We start from the raw sequence: 24,733 nt of genomic DNA on the forward strand, positions 1-24,733 counted from the left end.
ATTTTGTGTACATTCAGATTTTGAGATGTTTTACAATTATAACCACATTGCTCACATTTAAACGGCTTTTCTCGAGAATGAGTCATTTTGTGTTTATTCATGCTACCAGATCTTATACACGAGTAATCACATTGTTGACATTTGAATGGCTTTATACCAGTATGTGTCATTATATGTAATTTTAAATTACCATATGATCTACAATAATAATCACATAGATCACATTTAAATGGCTTTTCACCAGAATGTGTCATTTTGTGTTGATTCATGACACCAGATGTTTTACAAGAATAATCACATTGTTGACATTTAAATGGCATTATACCAGTATGTGTCATTATATGTAATTTCAAAAGACTAGATGTTTTACAAGAATAATCACATATATTACATTTAAATGGCTTCAAACCAGTGTGTGTCCTCATATGTACTTTCAAGTGACCAGATGTTCTACAAGAGTAATTACATTGACCACATTTAAATGGCTTTTCACCAGAATGTGTCATTTTGTGTTCTTTCAGATGTTGGGATGTTTTACAAGAATAATCACAATGATGACATTTAAAAGATTTTTCTGGAGAATGAGTCATTTTGTGTGCTTTCATGTTACCAGGTGTTTTACACGAGAAATCACAATGATCACATTTAAATGGCTTTTCATCAGAATGTCTCAACTTGTGTGATTTCATGCTACCAGATGTTATACATGAGTAATCACACTGATCACATTGAAATGGCTTTTCACCAGAATGTGTCATTTTGTGTATTTTCATGTTACCAGATAAGATACACGAGTAATCACATTGATCACATTTACGGGGCTTTATACCAGTATGTGTCATTATATGTAATTTCAGTAGACCAGATCTTATACAAGAAAAATCGCATTGCAAACATTTAAATGGCTTTTCTTCGGTATGTGTCAGTTTAAGCTTTTTCGTGTCGCTAGAATAATTAGATTCATCGCTTTTAAATGGCGTTTGACAAGAGAAATTGCTTTTACTACGTTTACATTGTTTTACATCCATACTAGTGATTTCGTGGAATATATTTTTTTCGGGTATTGATTTAGTAACATTACGTTTATTAGTTCCAAATGTTTTTTTAAACCTTTTGTTGTAATCCTCGAGTTCTTTTTTAACATCTAGTTCGTCAATTTGTATGATGTCATCAATTTTCTCTTCTTCCGACGACTTGAGTTTTGCTTCGTTATCCTAAAAAAGCATTTATAATGTAATTATTAGCACAGCACGATCTAGACAGCATAACCATTTTTAAACTTTCATCCGCAATACATGTATGCCTTTAATTATCTACTGAAGTTACACAGGTTTCCTAGTTGAGCTAAACGATGCAAAAATAATTTACTTTGTTTTAAGATACATTTAGTTTTCATAACAGAGAATTGGGTATTGTCATCCAGTTAGTTTTTCGCTCTAATCCAGAATGCAATTTGACCTCGATCGGCCCTGACAATTTACGTATGGTTTTCATTTCATAGTACAGAATAGATTTTGATCCGGATGATCAAAGTGATGTAGCCTTTTTTTTCACTCTACATGTATCTAAGTATGTTTGACGTCCTTCAGAATATCGATTTGAGTTGGCTGTAGTGTACTTTAGGTAAATAAACTATTGTTTTAACTCAACCATTGTCCTATATCTTAAGTGAGTAGAGAAAAAGAAGATACTACATTTTGGTACAGTAGATGAAGATTGCACAATGGGATAGTAGGTACATTTGCTTGCGGCATTCTCCTTGAACGAATTATATTGAATTATAATATGATCCATTGGTACTGGTAGTGATAATGCTATGTGTACGGCTATTTTCTGTTTTATTTACAATCTCGCGTTAAAAGATGGACGCGGTGAACGAAACAATGTCACTTAATCAACAGAAGAGAAATTTGATAGTTGATAACTTGACTCGAATTTAATATGCATCTGTACGTGTATGTATTCAACCAGCTCTGGTATAGTAGAGTAGTTTGAATAATAACCTCTTCTAAATCATCGATTTTCCAACTTTATGTTCTTATGAATGTTTTTATCTTTTTTAACGATATCCGATTATATGCATCGCAGCTGTACCTAATATTTGATCTAATTTAATTTCATTAGTTATGCTATTTGTGTCCGCTGTTATTGGGACCATCACATATTATTTTATACTAAATTTTCATTATTCTACCTATTCTATGTGATTGATTTTACTGGTTAACCTACATTAATTTATAATAAAATATACTTACCTCATTCACGAATACTTTGCACGTAAGCATATAAAGGGTTTGCCATCGCTGCTATAGATTATAGGAAGCTGCATATTATCATATCTGTAGGTACTTACAATGCTAAAATTTTGCAATAAAAGTATTTATTTAAAACCTTACGTTGTATTCTTCGAGTTCCTTTTTAATGTCATGTTCATCAATGTGTATGTCGGAGTAAATTTCATCTGTGTCTGACAAACACAAGTTCGATTGAGCCATAACAGTGCTAGTGGTTTTAACCTAAAGAAAACAAACAGAAGACAGATCGTATTAATAACAGAAAAATAAATATACTTATTCATTTTGATGAGTTTCCGGCTAAAACCAGCGCTCGGAATGGACCGGAACGCACCGGAGCATAGCTCCGGTTCGTGAATTTCCCTAGGATGGCGTTCCTTTTCGTTAAAACCCCGAGGATAGCGTACCGGTTCGTAAAATCTTCAAGCCTCCTACTTAATATTATTACATTTCAGTGCGGATTTAATTAAAATTGAGGAAAAACTAATTGATAAATAAATATAAAACATATATATGAATCAATATTTTAATTATAAAAAATAATTTTACTTGCTTAGAATCCCTGGACCCGTTCATTTATTTATGTACATACTTAAGTTTTTTTGAAATAGTGATAGTGTAAGACAATATATTTGAGAAATAACCTTTTTTCATGACAATACTGTATGGGTGTATGGCCGTCAAAATGCACTAATAGACCTTTTCGCGACAATTGTGATAAAACAATAAAATTGTATACAAAAAATGCACTGGGGTTACGGGTAAGATTTATTGCCTTGTTCCATTTATGTACAATAATGTATAATAAAAAAAGATTTTTTGGATTGTAAAGTAGGTAAAGGTCGAAGCTATTTTTATTGGAATGTAGGTACATTATATTGTAGTATTAATTTATAAACGAGAAACCTTTATATACCAATTTTAATAACATTAGAAACCTATTAGGATAGAATTCTGATTATTCCATATGCCTACATGATGTAAATATTTTTGAAGTTGTACTTCTTTTGGCGCGTTTTGAGCAATCAAATCAAAATGACTTACAGTGAACAATATTCACCTTACCCCTCACAACCACCTGTGGTTATTAACACCACACCGCCAACAACTCTGCAGCTTGCTAACTAGAACGCCAACAGCGGACAAATAAAGTCAAATTATTACTTTAGCGTCAACACAAACATAGAAATTTCTAAAGTAAGCCGCCCCGCACCACACACTGTCATAATCGAGCGTATCAAGGAGCTCTACATCTGGTTGTGAAGCATCAGTGTTTTTTGAACCTGGGAATGTCTCAGGATCCGATACCTAAGACTAAGGTCACCACAATTTGCTCATGGGAGAGAGGAGCACGGTGACCTAACGAGTAATAAGTAAGTAACTAAATAATGAGTAAGAGATGAAAGATAGGCCATTTAGTTATCTCTCCGTCTGTATAGATATAAAAAATATACATTTTGTCGTGTTGATTCCGTTAATTCGTAGGAGAAATCACTGAATAACCCCAATTTTTTCAGTTATTTTTCTTTCTTTCTTCAGTCAGAACATTGACGAAAGTCTAAGAGCTCTTCCTAAATAGGTATATACACGCGAATACTACAGAAGGCGAGGACAAAATGCTATTTGCCCTTGGTGCCACATATTATGGGCGCATGGGCCATTGATTGCCACACTTATATACTTTTCAAAACGGAAGCATGCCTTCCCAGCTGCAGTTACTGACGAAATGATTTGAAACTGTCAAATAATATCGGTTTACTTCCACTGCACTAAGATAAATAGGATCAGTTAAGTAGGTAGGTAAGTAAACTTGAATCTGTGTATTCATCCAACATGCATATTTTAATACCGCGTAATCATTATTATATTATTACATAATTTGCAATTATTGCTTTATTTATTAGTATAATAATAATAAATATCTCTCTAAAATTGCGACAGGTTTAGATAGATGAAATAAATTAAATAATTCATTTAATTAGGTAGGTATATTATGGCAATAATAAAAATATCTGAAGTTTTTTACGCATTCTCCACATGATAACGATGTGGGGATGGTCCCTATGAACCCTTAAGGTAGAGCTGCCCCCGCATGCATAATATTATCATGTCACATTATGTCACTAGATAACATCATCCACGATTTATTTGTTTTATTTTCATCACGATTTTTATAGACTAGATACGAGAAAGAAACAAAATATGTTAATACCCATATTGTTAAGTACGTACATGGTTCCAATAAATGTATTACCTGTTTTCCTGGACAATATTCTGAATACGAACAACTTGGTTGAGGTTCTTTATAATTAATTGTATCTTCAATAAACTCTTTCTTGATGTCCACTCGGTGAAATTTGGGTTCCGATTTTATATTTACTAAGTCTCTTGTTTGAAGATTCTGTAAAAAACAATATACTTATTATTATTTCATTAAATCAAGCTTAATTTATGGAATATCGCTCACTTGTATATGATTTATAATAATCAGTATATTCATCGGAGAGCCAATATTTCCCAGCTGCAACACGGTTTCTTAAGCTCGATGCTGTACATAGATCCATTTACAAGTTATAGTTGAGAAAAGTATTCTTTATTTAATGAATTACATGGTAGTAAAATCTTTATTTGCGTATATCTCAAAACTATGTTATTGTAGATAGGACAGTTATCTGAAAACTCCAAATAATGTAACCAAATATATTATATATAGATATCTCTTCTCTCTCTCTCTTTATCTTACGTGACGGTACGCCAGATGTTTGTTGGTTATTTTTAATTTGTTGATCTACCCAGATTTGTTGGTCCATTTCCAAAGATGACATACGAAATTGATCCATTTGGAGCAACAAAAGTATCGATCTATTAATAGAAGCCACGCCCATTTCCCCCTCCATATACATTTTACTCTTTTAATAAAGGTTGTGACGATAGGCGGGGGGGGGGGTGTTAAAACAGCTAAAATCGTGTGACGTCGTATATGTACAATCTTCGCTACACTACAACTAACAATTAGTATAGGAAAAATTAATGTGCGCTATTAATGGCGGATATTACCAGCATACCTCCACCCTTCGCTAATGGTGTCAACCCATATCAGTCTACCGTATTCATATTTAGAACAATTGGTTTAACAGAACTTATTGTGCGCTATTTATGGTGGATATTAATAGCCTACCTCCACTTCTCGCTACTGGTGTCAACCCAGATCAGTTGACCCTATTTATATTAAGAACAATTAGTCTTCACAAAATTTAGTGTTCACTGTTTATGGTGGATTTAGACAGCCTACCTCCACCCATCGCTAATGGTGTGCACTATTTATGGTGGATTTTAACAGCCTACCTCCAACCTTCGCGACACTACAACTAACAATTAGTTAAGGAAAAATTAATGTGGGATATTAATGGTGGATATTAACAGCCTACCTCCACCCATCGCTACTGGTGTGCACTATTTATGGTGGATTTTAACAGCCTACCTCCGCTCCTTGCTACTGGTGTCAACCCATATCAGTCGACCCTATTTATATTTAGAACAATTAGTTTTAACAGAATTTAGTGTGCACTGTTTACGGTGGATGTTGACAGCCTACCTCCACCCATCGCTACTGGTCTGCACTATTTATGGTGGATTTTAACAGCCTACATCCAACCTTCGCTACACTACAACTAACAATTAGTTTAGGAAAAATTAATGTACGCTATTTATGGCGAATATTAACAGCGTACCTCCACCCTTCGCTAAAAGTGTCAACCCATATCAGTCTACCGTATTCATATTTAGGACAACTGGTTTAACAAAACTTATTTTGCGTTATTAATGGTGGATATTAACAGCTTATCTCCACTCTTCGCTACTGGTGTCAACCCATCAGTCGACCCTATTTATATTTAGAACAATTAGTTTAACAGAATTTAGTGTACACTGTTCATGGTGGATTTTGACAGCCTAACTCCACCCATCGCTATTGGTGTGCAATATTTATGGTGGATTTTAACAGCCTACATCCAACCTTCGCTACACTACAACTAACAATTTGTTTGGGAAAAAATATTGTGCGCTATTTATGGCGGATATTAACAGCCTACCTCCACCCTTCGCTAATGGTGTCAACCCATATCAGTCTACCGTATTCATATTTAGAGCAATTATTGGTTTAACAAAAATTAATATGTCCTATTTATGGTGGATTTCGACAGCTTACCTCCACCCATCACTATTGGTGTGCAATATTGATATTAACAGCCTACCTCCAACCTTCGCTACACTACAATTAACAATTTGTTTAGGAAAAAATATTGTGCGTCATTTATGGCAGATATTACCAGCCTACCTCCACCCTTCGCTAATGGTGTCAATGGCACTATTTATGGTGGATTTTGACAGCCTACTTGTACCCATCACTATTGGTGTGCACCATTCATGGTGGATTTTAACAGCCTACCTCCAACCCTCGCTACACTACAACTAACAATTAGTTAAGGAAACATTAATGTGCGCTATTTATGGCAGATATTAACAGCCTACCTCCACTCCTCGCTATTGGCGTCAACCCATATCAGTCGACCCTATTTATATTTAGAACAATTAGTTTAGCAGAATTTAGTGTGCACTGTTTACGGTGGATGTTGACAGCCTACCTCCACTCATCGCCACTGGTGTGCACTATTTTTGGTGGATTTTAACAGCCTACCTCCAACCTTCGCTACACTACAACTAACAATTTGTTTGGGAAAAAATATTGTGCGCTATTTATGGCGGATATTAACAGCCTACCTCCACCCTTCGCTAATGGTGTCAACCCATATCAGTCTACCGTATTCATATTTAGAGCAATTATTGGTTTAACAAAAATTAATATGTCCTATTTATGGTGGATTTCGACAGCTTACCTCCACCCATCACTATTGGTGTGCAATATTGATATTAACAGCCTACCTCCAACCTTCGCTACACTACAATTAACAATTTGTTTAGGAAAAAATATTGTGCGTCATTTATGGCAGATATTACCAGCCTACCTCCACCCTTCGCTAATGGTGTCAATGGCACTATTTATGGTGGATTTTGACAGCCTACTTGTACCCATCACTATTGGTGTGCACCATTCATGGTGGATTTTAACAGCCTACCTCCAACCCTCGCTACACTACAACTAACAATTAGTTAAGGAAACATTAATGTGCGCTATTTATGGCAGATATTAACAGCCTACCTCCACTCCTCGCTATTGGCGTCAACCCATATCAGTCGACCCTATTTATATTTAGAACAATTAGTTTAGCAGAATTTAGTGTGCACTGTTTACGGTGGATGTTGACAGCCTACCTCCACTCATCGCCACTGGTGTGCACTATTTTTGGTGGATTTTAACAGCCTACCTCCAACCTTCGCTACACTACAACAATTAGTTTAGGAAAAATTAATGTGGATCTATATATATATATATTATGCTTCTGTAATTATTAATAATAACCGTGACTTGGTTTTTTTGTACAAGGTAGTTGTTGGTAATTTTGAGCAATCACAAACATCACAAATTGTGTCCTCACCGGGTGGGTATTGAACCCAGAGCTCTCGGATGATTGACACTGCACCAAAAGAGCCGCCTTGACCAATTGATTGGAAACTGTCAAATAATATCGGTTACTGCATTCAGATGAATTGGATCAGTGCAGTATGTCTGTCTTCGCGCAATCAATAGATACATATTATCATATACCTAACCAGTAAACCAGTAACAAGTAAATAATCCAGTACCTACCTATATCGGCTATTATCAAAATTCCAATAATAAGAACAGAAATATTAGTTAAAAAATATTTCAATTAATGTCAAAATATTATTATTAACTTTTTGAGCTTTTTTGTATAGAAAAAAAGAATTCACAAGCCAATTATTCGTAATTCCATGAGGTACATAGTGGATTTATTATGGTTTTGGATACGTTTAATATATAGTAAACCTAGATAGGTACGCGTAATTTTGCAACGCTTGCAAAGAAATAAATACGTGTACGAAATTAATGACAATGTCCGCAAACATAAACTTACACGTTTACACGTGTATGGATTTACTGCTGACAGTATATATTATTATCACGGCCATTACAAGAAAATGTACGTGTAAACATGTTCAACTATCTTGCAGTTGCAAGATTGCATGCATGAATCAAAAAGTTCGGAAGCTTCTGTATTTTCACGCCACAGTTGGATTTGTTCGATATATGCGTCTGCGCAGTAGACCGATAGTTGCAAACCTGCCGGGAAAAAATAAGCCACACCGCGCAGCGACTTATTTTAAGGACAGCAGATTTTTACGACTGCCATAAAATGACAACATCGCGTCTTGCTTACTCTTGAAGAATGATATTGGAGATACAGTCAGTACTTAAAATACCCACTATTGCTGCAAGTAAATCCATGGACGTGTACAGGCGCTATATAAGACATAAGCTTCATAAAACTAACCTCAAAAGCAATGCTGGAACCGTCGGCAATCTCTTGCTTTATATAAATATTGGTCACAGGGTTAATTTGATGGTTTAAGGGCACTTCCCATTCTGCATCAAATTCGAATTCATCCGGCTCGCGTTTCACGTCCATCTTTAGAATTTATTGAAAGCGTGCGATAGATTATCGTAGCAGAACAAAAACGTGCAGGTGTCAGATGTTATTCTTATAACAGTTCTGAACAATGGGACACGCGCTGTCAGTGTTACCATATTTTGAAAGTGGAATTATAGTACAGAGCCTCCAAAATTATTGTATTTGGGGATAAAATATAGTACGCGTTGTCATCTGTTTAAAATGTATGTAGGTTTTTGGTTTTTCGGAAAAAAAATAACGGAGAATTTAGTAGGATTTGTGAGTATTTCACCGCGGGCCGCATGTTCCCAATTTTTCATGGTCGGCTCGTTTTTTTTAGGAAAATTATTTCGCCACGGGCAGCAGGTTCCTGATTTTTTTCCGATTTCAAAATTTTCAGGGACGACTCGATTGCGAAATGGCAAATGCGGAATTATAGTACTTTTATATTAAATTATAGTACGATATTCAAAATTATAGTATTTTGGGCGTACTATATCTATTTTATATCGTACATAGTACCTACGTGGACCAAAATTATAGTACAAATACTATAAATATAGTACGGTTGGCAGCACTGCGCACTATACGCGCTTAGCATAGACAAAATATGCTGTTAGTATTGTCATATAATATTATAATCATTACGATGCAGAGAAATTCAATTTGTATACAATCATTATAGGTAATAATATATTAGGCAAATGTGCCGGTGACACCACGTGGGGCTAGGTATACCATGAGTTGCATAGGGTCGACATATTATTGTAAAGCGTCTGGAATGAAGGAGTGAATATAATTAACTCTACAACTTTTGGCGGCATTCGCGGTTTCCAGGCGATGCAGCAGTCGCTACATTTGAAAGAATTGACATTTAAGTTTTTTTTTTTAAATAATTAAAGCATGTACATCCTGACATCGTAACTATCATATAATATACCTAGGAATATCATTTATTGAAGCAAGTTCTACACATAAAACATCATTTTAAGAGTAGAAATTACCAATTTAATTAAAACATTTTGCTAACGGTGACCTCCGCAATGAAAGAACATAGGTTTTGGGTTTAAATCCCATATTATTTTTTGATCCCACCTAAAATATTATCATCCGACATGTTGGCACAGCCATCGTATCCTTGTCTAACTAAAATAATATGCTGATCCAATCCAATATACTGTTCCGTCTGTAATATTATTATCTTGGATAAAGGTTGCACAGTTAAATCTGACAGAGCAGAATAGACTACCTATATTACATTCTTCATGTATTTTGAAAATATTATTATCCTTGTGCAGGTATCGAATTGAAACTGTTTGTAGTTTTGAAAGGTACTCTTTTAGATGGACGCTTTACTACCTATTGAATCCCGCCGCCTGCGAGATGCGTTCAATCATTCGCGAGGGAGTCCACCCTGTTTAAATCCATCGTAGTCGTTTATGGTAATGTGGTGAACCAGCAGAATGTCAGAAAGTAGTATGACTAAGAATAATCAGGAAAATACCATTAATGTACACATATAATACATAGTAAGACGCCCATTTCCAATTGTCCAAAAATAAACTGAATATGCAGCTATATTTAAGTTATATTCAAATGAGCACATACATATTCTATATATAGTATTCCTACAGTAGTCTTGCAGCCCGTATAACGGTTGAAAAACAGCGTCAAATTGCAAAATGCGTTTTACCCATAAAACTGTGTCAAAAGTCATATTGTCCATGACAAATCTTTAAATATTTCAAAAACTGTGTATCATATTTTAGAAAACGAAGTGTTTTTCGCAAGCTTATTATATTCAATTTTATTTTAATTAACAAAACATTAATGTTTCTTTTCATTTAGATGTTCCATACACGTTTTCCCATAACTCACCTTGTCCATAAAAACATTTCCAAAATGCATTAAATCCTTAAAACTGTGTCAAAATAAAATCATTTTGTCCGTGACAAACCTTCAAATACCTATTTAAAAACTGTGTATGATATTGATATGTGTTTTTATTTCACGAGCATTATACGAGTATTATAATATTTTTATTTCAATTTGATTAAAAAAAGAGATTTTTTTTTTTTGAATAGAGGTTCCGTAGACGTTTTTCGTGAATATCTCCAAGCCAAACAAAACGGACAAGGTGAACTTTGGAAATGGGGGATTCTACTATATGTATCACCGAGTTCAAACCTAGAGACCCCGTAAGGCACTGGACTATAGGTTGACTGCTAATTTTGAAATAAATATGTCCTCTTTTTATCATCGTCAAAATATAGGAACCCTGCCACCTGCGTAAAACCTTCACTGTGTCAAACTACTTAAGTAGGTACCTACGTTTTGTTTATTATTAATAATGACTAAATAATTATTAACTATTATTTTATTGAACGAAGCCATTAGTTAAAGTTTGTCGTAATTAGATATTACTCTTTAAGCACTGTAGACAATGTGCTTGGGCGCAATACCCGAGAGATGCGGGTTCGATCCGGCGAGGTGTCTCACTTTTTTCAAAAAGATTTTTTCTATTTGGTTTGAAAGAAGTATTTTCCAAATTATTTCCATGGGAGAGATGAGCAGGTACGATGAGGCAATATTAAAAATTGTAGTAACTAAAGCTAATACAAAACTTCACAAACATTCCAAGGGAAGATCTCTTCACGTTGGCAATATGACGCCACAAATTTTCTAAACTAAATAAAATTCATCTTTGTGGCAACCAGATCGGATGGTCCGATGGGTCCACATCTGGTTGAACCGACTTGAGCAACTCTTCTCTTTCCGTAAACATTTAAGAACATTCCCAGAGGATGTGGTTCGCATCCTATATTTCTCCGCCACAGGACATGTTGAACGGGTAACAAGACCAAGCTCGTAGAACCTGCCAGCGAAGCTGTAATGATCTGGAGGTGCTGGCTAGTAAGATTACCAAACCGTCTCTTCCTAGACAATGTGTAGCCTTAGTAATCGTTTATCAAAATGTTTAAATAAAACTTATTTATTCGCCCTTAACAACCTCACCCCTAATTTTACTGTGTTACTAATAAAAAATAGTAAGGAATAATATGTAAGAGAAAAATAATAACACAATGGGTTTGAAGAAATAGCTTTTATTTATTATAACAAAGATCAAGTCATAGTTCAGTGAACAGATGACTGATTTTTAAAAGCATATTACATTCCAAATAAGTACATAATAAAAATATCATAACACAGAACTTATCTAAAAACATAAATGCAAGACATTGCATTCATTTTAATGGTTTCTGACCAGAATAAGACATTTTGTGTAGGTACTTATTTTTAGGTCAGATGATGCTAAACAAGATGAATTAAATTGAATATACATATTCGCATGATATTCACAAGATCGCATGCACATACACACTAGTAAAATTCATTTAGTGGAAAAATAGGAAAACCGACAGCACTTGATCCTCTACCTGCTGGTTTCCAGTATTGCGCCAGTATGTTTTTGCAGTTCAGAGACGGGCATCTCAGTTAATTACGCTGATTTTAACTAGTAGTTGTGACATCAGACGATTTTACAATAGCATTATGTTGGCTATCGGTTTTAGTACAAAATGATTTTTACAAGTGTGTGTATGCATGAGATGTTTTCAAATTATCTATATTCAGTTTATAAAATGTGACATTCTCATATATTATTGACTTATTCGTTGAATAAATAATAGTTAAACAATAAAACAACAAAAAATCATTTGGTTTGATAATTAAATGAAACAATCATTTTCAAGTTTCATTTTCGGTAAATTTACGATACGATTTACGATATGACGTTAGGATGTTATACAAGAGTAATTACATTGATCACATTTAATTTTTTTTCATTAGAATGAGTCATTTTGTGTGATTTCATATTAAATGGATTTTCATCAAAATGTGTAATTTTGTGTTATTTCATATTACCAGATGTTATACATGTCGTCACAAATTGATGACATTCAAAAGCTTTATACCGGTATGTATCATTAAATGTAATTTCATCCGAGGAGATCTTATACATGAGTAATCATATCAATCACATCTCAATTACTTTTCACCAGAATGTGTCATTTTGTGTACTTTCAGGTTACGGGAAAATGTACAAGAGTAATCACACTGATGACATTTGAATGGCTTTATACCAGTATGCGTCATTTTGTGTAATTTCATCTGACTAGATCTTTTACAATTATAATCACATTGCTCACATTTAAACGGCTTAATCACATTGATCACATTTAAATGGCTTTTCACCAGAATGTGTCATTATGTGTACTTTCAGATCACAGGATATTCTACAAGAGTAATCACATTGATTTCATTTAAATGGCTTTATACCAGAATGTGTCATTTGGTGTTGTTTCATGTTACCAGATGTTTTACAAGAGTGATTACACTGATCACAGTTAAATGGTTTTATACTAGAATGAGTCATCATAATATGTGATTTCATGTGGAACGATAGTTTACAAGAATAATCACAATGGGCACATTTAAATGGCTTTACACCAGAATGTTTCATTTTGTGTCGTTTCATGCCACTAGATGTTTTACAAGAGTAATTACATTGATCACAGTTAAATGGTTTTATACTAGAATGAGTCATAATATGTGATTTCATGTTTCCAGATGTTTTACATGAATAATCACAATGAGCACACTTAAATGGCTTTACACCAGAATGTGTCATTTTGTGTAATTTCATCGGACCAGATGTAATACACGAGTAATCACATTGATCACATTTAAATGGCTTAATACCAGAATGAGTCATCATGTGTGATTTCATATAGAAAGATGTTTTACAAGAATAGTCACAAACATCACATTTAAATGGCTTCAAACCAGTATGTGTCATTATATGTAATTTCATGCTACCAGATGTTATACATGAGTAATGACATTGATCACATTTAAATGGCTTTATACCAGAATGAGTCATCATGTGTAATTTCATGTTTCCAGATGTTATACAACAATAATCACATTGATTACATTGAAATGGCTTTTCTCCAGTATGTGTCATTATATGTAATTTCAGTAGCTGAAATCTATTACAAGAATAATCACATTGGTAACATTTAAATAGCTTTTCTCCGGTATGTGTCAATTTAAGTTTATTCGTGTCACTAGAATAATTAGATTCATCGCTTTTAAATGGAGTGTGACAAGAGACTTTACATTTACTAAGTTTACATTGTTTAACATCTTTATTAGTGATTTTATTGATTATATTTTTATGCAACACTTTGTGAAACTCGAGCATGTCTAACGATGCAAAAAAATTATCACATATACCGCACACAAAATTATTAACATGAAAATATTTTTTTTCCAACTCTATAACAGCCACTAATTCGGGGAATGATTTAGAAACATTTCGTTTAATAGTACCACGTGTTTTTTTTAAACTTTTGTTGTAATCCTCGAGTTCTTTTTTAATATCTTGTTTGTCGATTTGTATGATGTCATCAATTTTCTCTTTTTCCGACAACTTGAGATTTGCTGCGTTATCCTATAAAAACATTTAAAATATAATTATTAGCAACACACGATCTAGACAAAGCATATTTTAAACTTTCATCCGCATTACATGTGTGCTGTTAATTATCTACTGAAGTTGCACAGGTTTCCTAGTTGAGCTGAACGATGCGAACATAATTTTATAAACATTGTTTTAAGATACATGTCGTTGTCCTGTTAGTTGTTCGCTCTAATCCAGATTTCACATTGATATCGATCGGCCCTGACAATTTACGTATGGTTCACTTTTCATTGTACAAAATAGATTCTGATCTGAATGATCAAAGTGAAGTAGCCTTTTGTTTCACCCTGCAAGTGTGTTTGGCATCCTTCAGAATATCGATTTGAGTTGGCCGTAGTGTACTTTAGGGAATTAAATATTACATTAACTCAACCGAGTAGAGTGTGTACAGTAAAAGAAGGTACCACATTTTGGTACAGCATGCATATTTTAATACCGCGCCATCAATCGTAAACAATTATTGCTTTATTTTTTAGTATAACAATAATAAATAACTCTCTAAAATTGCGACGGGTATAGATAGGTAGATGAAATAATTCATTAATTTATTTAATTAAGTAGGTATATTATGACAATGATATATTTTACGCATTCTCCACATGATAACGATGTGGGGATAGTCCCTATGAACCCTTAGCCCCTGCATGCATAATATTATCATGTCACATTATGTCACTAGATAATATCATCCACTATTTATTTGTTTTATTGTCATCTTTCATTTTATAGACTAGATACGAGAAAGAAACACAATATCTTCATGTTTCTACCTACATTGTAAAGTACGTACATAGTTCAAATAAATGTATTACCTGTTTTACTGGGCTATATTCCGAATAAGAACAACTTGGTTGAGGATCTTTATAATTAATTGTATCTTCAATAAACTCTTTCTTGATGTCCACTCGCTGAAATTCGGGTTCCGATTTTATATTTACCGTGTCTCTTGTTTGAAGGTTCTGAAAAACAATATATAATTGGACATAGTTATGCAGAAAGTAGCCAGTCCACAAAAAATAAAAAAATGAGATATGTTATAGATCAGATGCGAGAAGGTTTTCTCTACGTTCTGCTGAAATGAGACAAGACGCAAAAAAATATTCTTGAAATAAAATACTATAGAAATATTCTGCTGATTATACAAGCCGGACACTGTGCCGGTGATCAGCAGAAAACAATCACACCACTCTAGTTACTATAACGATAGAATATGGATGATTTTGTATTCTGCATAAAACAGTCAAAGTCAGTTGATCATATTCTACATTTAATATTATAAGCAAATATTCATTTTATAAAATCTGCATAAAATGACCAATGACAAATGAAAAATGAAAAATGACAAATATTTTTAGCATTACTATTGTTGATAGAATATATTGAAACACATGTTACACAGAAAACAACCAAAGATAGTTGATCGCTTACTGCATTTCAATCAGTTTCAAATACAACATAAAACGTAATCTGCTGAAGCCTAGGCGGCATAAACACATACTGCAGATCCGTGATTCTATACACTGGTCACATTATACACGTATTATCTATGTAATTTGACAGTTGCGCTCCCGCCAAAATTATAGATTTAGTTTATTGATTATAAATGCAAATGCACAAAAAAGTGCAATGAAAATATGAATGTAAGTGACAGATTGTCTGAATTTAAAAAAAATTGGGAAATAGCATCGTATGATTCTCAGACAGCTTCATCATCATCATCAGGGGCGCGACAACCCGGTGTGGGTCCTGGCCTCCTCCAACAGCTCCCTCCACCTGTTCCTATTCAGTGTGGCCGCTTTCCAATTTGGTACCCCCAGAATACAGCAGTCACTGGCAGCTCCATCTAACCAGCGAATCTTTGGCCTCCCTCTTCTTCTACGTCCTATTGGATTGCTGGACATCACTCTCTTTGCCGGTTCATTGTCATTCATACGGTGCACATGACCTAGCTATCGCAGTCTCCCAATCTTAATTGATTGAACTGCGCTGCAATCTTTGTACAGCCCGTATAGCTCAGCATTATATCTTCTCCTCCAATTGGTGCCATCCCTGATCGGTCCATATATACGGCGGAGAATTTTTCTTTCAAAGATGTTCAGGGCTCGTTCATTTCGCAGAGTTAATGTCCAGGTTTCCGATGCGTAGGTGAGCACTGGCTTTACAAGTGTCTTGTAAAGAGTGCTTTTAGTTTGACGAGATAGTAAACGGGACTTAAAATGTCTTAACAGACCAAAGTAGCATTTATTCGCAGACATGATTCTCTTGTTGATTTCTTCTGTAATATCATTATTTCGAGTTACAAGAGATCCAAGGTATATGAAACTATCGACCGTATCAAACTTGTATGCACCAATATCTAACTTTGGTGCGACTTCTCGTGGTGTGACATAGACAGGCATGTATTTAGTTTTTGCCTCGTTTATTTGTAAACCCATTCTTTTGGCAGAGGCTTCTAGTGCTGTGAATGCCTTTTTCAGCGTCAATTCTGATATGGCAATGATGTCAATATCATCAGCATACGCCAGCAGCTGCACAGGCTTAGTAAATATCGTGCCGCTGCCACGGGCATCAATCTTTGCATCCCGTATCGCCTTTTCTAGCGCAATATTGAAAAGAAGGCATGCCAGAGCGTCACCTTGCCTTAGGCCATTCAGTGATACAAATGGCTCGGATATTTCTGCTTGAAGCTTTACCCGGCATTGTACTGGTGTCATTGTCATCTCTTTAAGTTTAATTATTTTCGTCGGAATTTCAAATTCTCGCATTGCTTCGTATAGCCGGTATCGATTAATGCTATCATAAGCTGCCTTAAAATCGATGAACAGGTGATACGTGTTAATATTGAATTCAGTGGTCTTTTCTAGAATCTGCCTTAGAGTGAATATTTGAGTAACACATGATCTCCCCCGTCGAAAGCCTCCTTGGTAGTGCCCGAGTATTCCTTCTACAATGGGTTCCAGCCGCTGGAATATCAGAATCGACAACAGTTTATATGCAGAGTTAATGAGTATCACCCCTCTGTAGTTACTACATTCTAGTTGGTCTCCTTTCTTGTGCAGGGGACAAATCAGCCCATCCTTCCACTCCTCTGGCATCATTTCTGAAGTCCATACTTGGTGGATTAGGCTATGTAAATGTTTGAACAGGCTTTCTCCCCCACATTTTATTAATTCACTCTGTAGGTTATCTATTCCAGGCGATTTGTTTGTTTTTAACCTTGACATGGCACCTTTTACCTCATTTAATGTCGGTGGTTCTTCGTTATCATCCATGCCACTTTGTACTGATTCCTGGTCATGAGTATTAATGTTAGTGTAGCCGGCATCATTATGGGGGATATTTAAATATTGATCAAAGAAACCCACCCACCGGGCAAGAATACGGTGCTTTTCTGTGAGTATCATGCCATTGTCATCCTTGCACATTGTGATACGAGGCTTGAAACCCTTCCTAACATTATTTATCTTTCTATAGAACAGCCGACTTTCTTGGGCTTTATAGTGTTCTTGGAGTAGGATCATTTCCTTTTTTAAATAATCGCGTTTCTTTTTCTTGTGTAGTTTCTTTTCGTCACGCCGGCGCTTTTTATACTCATCGTCTGATGCCCGTGTTTTCTTCTGTAGCATCATTAAGTAAGCCTCATTCTTTCTCGTAGTGACTTCGCGGCCATCCACCACAAACCATTCTGATCGTTCACCTGTTTTTCGGCGTCCTAAGGTATCATTAGCTGAGGATACTATGGCAGTCTTGCACTCTTCCCAGTGTTGATTCACCTCTTCATGGTCTCCAACCTCAACATTGTCGCTCAGGTGAGTGTTCAAGCTCTCCTGGTACCAAGCCAGTTCCTGCGGAATCTTCAGTTTCTCTGTGTCAAAGGGTTTTGCTCTTGCTCCCATTTCCTTTTTGGTGTTTGAGATCTTTGCTCTAACTTTTTCACACACTATGAAATGGTCTGAGTCTACATTACCCCCTCTGTATGTCCGGACGCTCATTAGATCCGATCTGTGCCTGTTGTCTATCAAAATATGGTCTATTTGGTTTATTGTGCACCCATCCGGGGATTTCCAAGTTCCCTTATATATATCCTTACGGGGAAACATTGTGCTACCAATAACCATATTTAGTGACGCTGCACAGTTAATTAGTCGGGTACCATCGTCATTACTTTCATTGTGAAGACTATGTTTTCCGACAATGGCATTGTAGATCTCCTCCCGTCCTATTTTGGCATTTAGATCACCGAGTATTATTTTCACATCGTGATTTGGGCAACTGTTGTATGTGCTTTCTAATGCATCGTAGAAATCCTCTATTTCCTCATCCGACTTATCTACAGCTTACATTTCTGTAAAAGTAAGTGAGAAACCAGTCAAAGTAACACCAGTAGTAAAACCAGTAGGTACGTTCTGACTAATAGCATTACCTATTAGAAAATTTTCACGAACATACACACTAGGTTCATCTGTAGTCTGTCGTCCGATGTTTTGTCAGACATTACAAATTTCTGCTGGCAGAGTTCACACGTGCCTTTTAAAATGTTCTTCACGTGGTCCGCTCAAAGATCAGCGAGGAATCAACCAGGGAGGATTTAATAAATTGCCACTTACAGTAACGCAGTCCGTTATAAAATTTATAAAACAGATTCCTGTACCTACCAATCGCATTACTGTAGAGAAACCTCCGAGGCAAAGTTTCTACCTCCAGAAATTACTTTGGTAAAGTTATTTGAACTATACAAAGACGAGGAAGAAGAAAACGCAGTAAGTGTTGCTTAATTTAAAAGAATTTTTTACACTTCGTTTAAACTGAGGACAAAAATGCTAAAAAAGATATTTGTAATCTATGAGAAACACTCAAAATACAAGTTGTGAATGAAATGGACCAAGATAAAAAGATAGATCTTAAAGTAAAGCACGATACGCGCCTTGCCTTAGCAGAAAAGGGTCAACGTTATCTTAAACGTGATATAATTTTGGCTAAAGAAAATAAAGAAATTAAATTTATCACTTTTGATATGGAAAAACCTCTGCCATTACCAAGAATACCCACAAATATTGTGTTTTATAAAAGGCAATTGTGGTTGTATAGCACTGGAATACACAGTGCTAAGAAAGACCAAGGTTATTGCTACGTATGGCCTGAGGGGAAAGCTGGTAATGGTTCTCAAGAGATCGGTTCTTGTTTGATGAAACACTTCAATGAAAAAGTATCATCTGATGTTCGTCACTTAGTCTTATGATCAGACTCCTGCGGCGGCCAGAACAGGAATATCAAACTAACTCTTTGATAAATAATGTCAATACTTTAGTCGTATCCAACATTAAATTTGGTAACATTGAAATTCCTATATTCCGGCCATAGCTTTTTGCCTACGATAGAGATTTTAGTGATATCGAAAGTGCACTAAAACACCAACAGCGGTTGTACACACCCGAAGATTATATTTGTGAAATAAAAAATTGCAAAAAGAAAAAACCGTTGTTGGTAAAACAAATGAAAAAAGATTTCTTTTTCGGTACCTACTTCTAAATTAGAAAATCACATAGTCCACAGAAAACTATGTCAGTGTTGACAGACAAAAGGTTAACTGGTTTAATATCAGGAAATAATGCTTTTGGTTGATGAACTGTATTTTATTAATTTGAAGACTGATTTTGATGGTGATGTCATGAAAGTTGACTTACGTCCTAGGACAAGAGGAAGATCGGCAACAACAACACCTAATTTTAAAGATATGTTGGTACTTTTGTAGCTCTTGGATAAGCCGATTGCACCGGCCAAAATCAAAGATTTGAAGTCACTGCTTCATCTCATACCTTCTCAGATGCAAAATCATTTTACACTAGTTTACAAAGCAGTACTACTGACCGAGAGGACGTAGGTAGATGGATACTAGGAAGTGTTGGATTTCGATGTGAAGTTTCATGATTAATATATTTATCTTTTTGCTTTTGTTATTTCACTTTTTCGTAATAAAAATATGTCATTATTTTAAATATTAAACTGAATACCCTTTTAACCGCTGGTTTCTCTTGACCTTATCACATCCAATAAAATAAAAGCCAATAATATCTAAAATATCTCGAAAATTGTGGGATAAAATCCATAGAAAACAATAAATAAGATTAAATTATAGCTATACCTATAATATAAACAATAACTCATCGACCTATGACTTTCCTCCATTTTTAATATCATGTTGTTGCTAAAGTGCCATTATCTCAGCTCGACATTATTGTGGACTGGCTACATTCTGCATAACTACGTTCAATTAAGCTTTATGAAATATCACCCACTTTTATATGATTTATGATAATAATTAGTATATTCATCGCGAAAGCATTATTTCCCATTGCAATACGTTTTCTTCACACAGGCGCCTAACTACAAAAATGCATGCTTTGATTTAGCACCGGTTTCGATAATACCGTAACTATAAATAAAGCTTTATGCTGTACATATAGCCGTTTACAAGATAAAGTTGAGAATAGTATGCTTTATTTGATGAATTACATGGTAGTCAAATCTTTATTTGCGTTTATCTCAAAACTATGTTATTGTAGATAGGACACTGGTAACTTAAAACCCAAATAATGTCAACCAAATATATTTCTGTAATTATTATTAATAACCATGTCTTTGCTTTTTTTCGTACAAGGTAGTTGATAGTAATTTTGAGCAATCACAAACATCATAAATTGTGTCCTCACCGGGTAGGTACCGAACCCAGAGCTCTCGGATAGATAGATAGATAGATAGCCTTACGCACTGCACCACGAGAACTACCTTGACTAAATGATTGGAAACTGTCAAATAATATCGGTTCTGGATTCAGATGAATTGGATCAATGCAATATGTCTGTCTTCGCGCAATCGATAGATACATATTAACATTTACATATACCTAAGCCGTAAACCAGTAAATAATCTAGTAAGTACCTATATCGGCTATTATCAAAATTCCAATAATAAGAACTGAAATATTAGCATAAAAATATTTCAATTAATGTAAAAATAGTATTATTATTTTTTTGACCTTTTTGTTTAGAAAAAAGAATTCACAAGCCAATTATTTATAATTCCAACAGGTAGTTACCTACATAGTGGATTTATTTAGGGATTTGGATACGTTCAATATAGTTAACCTAGGTACCTACGCATAATTTTGCAACGCTTACAGAGAAGTAAATACGTCTACGAAATTAATGACAATGTCCGCAAACGCCAATGAATACCTACCTACCCTGTTTACACGTGTATGGATTTACTGCTGACATACGTGTTATCACGGCCATAATAACAAAATGTACGTGTAAACATGTTGTACTATCCTGCAGTTACAAGTTTGCATGCATGAATCAAAAATATTCGGAAGCTTCTGAATTTTCACGCGACAGTTGGATTTGTTCGATATCAGCGTCTACGCAGTAGAATGATAGTTGCGAATCTGCCTCATCTGACTCATTGTAATGACAACCAATTGTATGACTGTCAGTCAAATAGTACCATAAAATGACAACATCGCGTCTCGCTTACTCTTGAAGAAAGAGATTGGAGAGACAGTCGGTACTTAAAATTACAAACTATTGATTCATGCAATCCATGGACGTGTACAGGCGCTATTAAAGACATAAGCTTTATAAAACTAACCTCAAAGGCAATGTTGGAACCGTCGGCAATCTCTTGCTTTATATAAATATTGGTCACAGGGTTAATTTGATAGTTTAAGGGCACCTGCCATTTTGCATCAAATTCGAATTCATCCGGCTCCAGTTTCAAGTCCATCTTTCGAATCGAAAGCGTAAGTTGGATTATCGTAGCAGACTAAAAACGTGCAGGTGTCAGATATTATTTTGACACTTCTGACAATAGGCATTTTGACGCGCTTTACCATAGACAAAACATGCTGATAGTATTTCCATATACCTATATTATAGTCATTACGGAACAGAGAAATTCAATTTGTATACAATTATTAGGTATAATATATCAGGCAACTGTCCCCGGTGACGTCCGGTTGGGCTAGATAGATCAAGAGTTGCATAGGGGCGGCATATTATAAAGTTCGTAGAATGAAGGAGTAAATAATATAGGTAAGTATTATCTACAACTTACTGTTGACAATAATAGCTGTTTTCGAGTTAACAGACGTCGCTGTAGGATTGGTTTCCCGAATAGACCATATGTTCAGGAGACGAAAAATAAATTTCATAATCCTATATTTAAATACGTGGAGATATTTAAATAAATTGTTGTTTTTACAGCATACCTAATATGAATGATGTATTCATTAACATTACAAAGTAATTTAAAGAAAGGGATGGTTCTCGTCCAATTAGATACAATCTGCAGAGGTCGATTTCTGCAAAAACGGATATTCGGGAAACCAATCCTATAGCGACTAGGAGTTAACAGAAGTTTCGAGTTAACTCTTCGACTTGCTCTTGATTAATAACTTTCAATCTGACGTTCAATCGTTTGTTTACGTTAGGAATTGCAAATGGCCGACAATAGTAAATTTGTTAACGTAACGGAACAATAATTTTACTATCAAACTTGCGTTTGTATACAGCTGACTGATTCGCAGCTATATCTTTTCATCAGTAGCGAAGGGTGGAGGTAGGCTGTTAAGATCCGCCAAAATAAGTGCACATTAAACTTTGTTAGTCATACGTATTTGTTTTTATTGAACTAAAACTACAATTTACATATGGTATTGGTTAGTTGTTAAAAATCAATGAAGACCTGCCTAAACCAAACCTTAATAAATTTGGTATATTTTGGGCGATACGACAAAATTATGCACACTTTTTTATTCATACTTCATTGTTTTCGTTATATTAAGAATACATATGAATACGTGTATTAACGCATTCAGACCCCATGTGCAGAATTATGCACACTTATTTTAAACTTTCATAAAATATTCATTTTTCGTTTATTAAAACTTCACCATCTATGTGATTTTCGATCAATTAATACTCTTTGTTATAAATGGAACAATTAACTCCATCTATGAATGATAAACTGACAATGATCGAATATGAAACCTATTCTGCACTGACATTGAACAGCGTTCGAGGTTAGTACATTTTATTATGATAAACTCAAGTTGAGGCATCGTTAAGCATTAGATATCAATTAATACATGGAATAATATATATAAACGACATGCTGAAAACATAAAATAAACAAAATATCAGTAAAAGAATATTTCACAGACCTTCGAATTTACATGTGCATAATTATGCACAATTGGTCTCAACGTCACTATATAATATGCCGAATGCAGAAGTGTTATATATTTCTATATCGGTATAAAACACCGTATTTCAGCAAAAATGTATGATCCTACCAATGAAGAAGATATGGAGAAGCTTTTGGAGATGTTGGACAAAAGTTTTTCTTCTTCGGCCATATCCGCCCCTTAGTTGGAGCAAATGGACACCACGCGGTGCCTCCAAGAATCCCTATCGCTTGCCATTCTTCTTGCTTCATTCCATGTCAAACCAGCATCCCGTAACTCTGCTATATACACTCTATAGATAGTATTTAGCGGCCTTCCAGGATGCCGGAATCCGGTCGGTTTGGAGAACAGGCAAGTCAGGTTGAGGTTCTCTTCTGGCATCCGCAGCACGTAGCCGAGCCAGGTCCAACGTCGCCTCTTCACTCTCGGTGTGATGAGAGACTGCTTGATTTGTCTGATGATGAACTGGCAGATATCCCAACACCTGTGGTACCGTCGAGAAGTCGTGTACAAACCGATAGAGTTTTCAAGGTTTGGCCGATATATAATGCCATTAGAAAACGATGGCGAAGATGAGATGGATTTGTACCGCTTCCGCATGAGGCTATCAGGGTCAATGGTAAAGGCCAATAAAACTATAAATAAAAAAACCTGGCCGCCCTAGTGATATTAGTTACAATGAGCCTCGAAAAAAGGCTAGGAAACCAAACGAAGAGGTAAAACCGATTCCTGAAGTCCAGTATGACCGCATTGATCATATGCCACATCTGGACCAGAGTAAAGAAGCGAAAAGATGTAAAAATAATATACCTATGTAATAGAAAAAAAACACATTTTTACTATGATAAGAGTAATATTCATTTATGCATAAAGAAGGAGAGAAATTGTTTAGAAACATATCACAGAAAAACATAATTAATTGTCAACATTTATGTCTCTAGATCTTAAATTTCGATAAAATATAATATGTTAAGTATTTACTGTACTTTTTATTTTTTGAATATATTAATAAATAGCCTTAAAATTAACATAACAGGCAAAAATTTAATTGGTGTTG

The 24,733-nt window shown here is 35.0% G+C and overlaps 1 protein-coding gene across 1 annotated transcript; it reads right to left on the reverse strand.

Moving 5' to 3' along the window:
* Positions 1 to 433: 433 nt before the first annotated feature.
* LOC147076564 (uncharacterized) lies at positions 434 to 8,988 on the reverse strand. The gene is made up of 5 exons (XM_085940896.1): positions 8,768 to 8,988; positions 4,549 to 4,695; positions 2,397 to 2,516; positions 818 to 1,214; positions 434 to 450 (listed from the first exon to the last, which is right to left on the reverse strand). The coding sequence occupies exons 1-5, from the start codon at positions 8,900 to 8,902 to the stop codon at positions 434 to 436; spliced, it is 816 nt and encodes a 271-aa protein (XP_085797022.1). The 5' UTR covers positions 8,903 to 8,988.
* Positions 8,989 to 24,733: the final 15,745 nt, after the last annotated feature.

This window comes from Rhyacophila brunnea, unplaced genomic scaffold, assembly GCF_057557595.1.
Source record: "Rhyacophila brunnea isolate RB1 unplaced genomic scaffold, BYU_Rbru_1.0 scaffold_13, whole genome shotgun sequence".
NCBI classification, from domain to species: domain Eukaryota; kingdom Metazoa; phylum Arthropoda; class Insecta; order Trichoptera; family Rhyacophilidae; genus Rhyacophila; species Rhyacophila brunnea.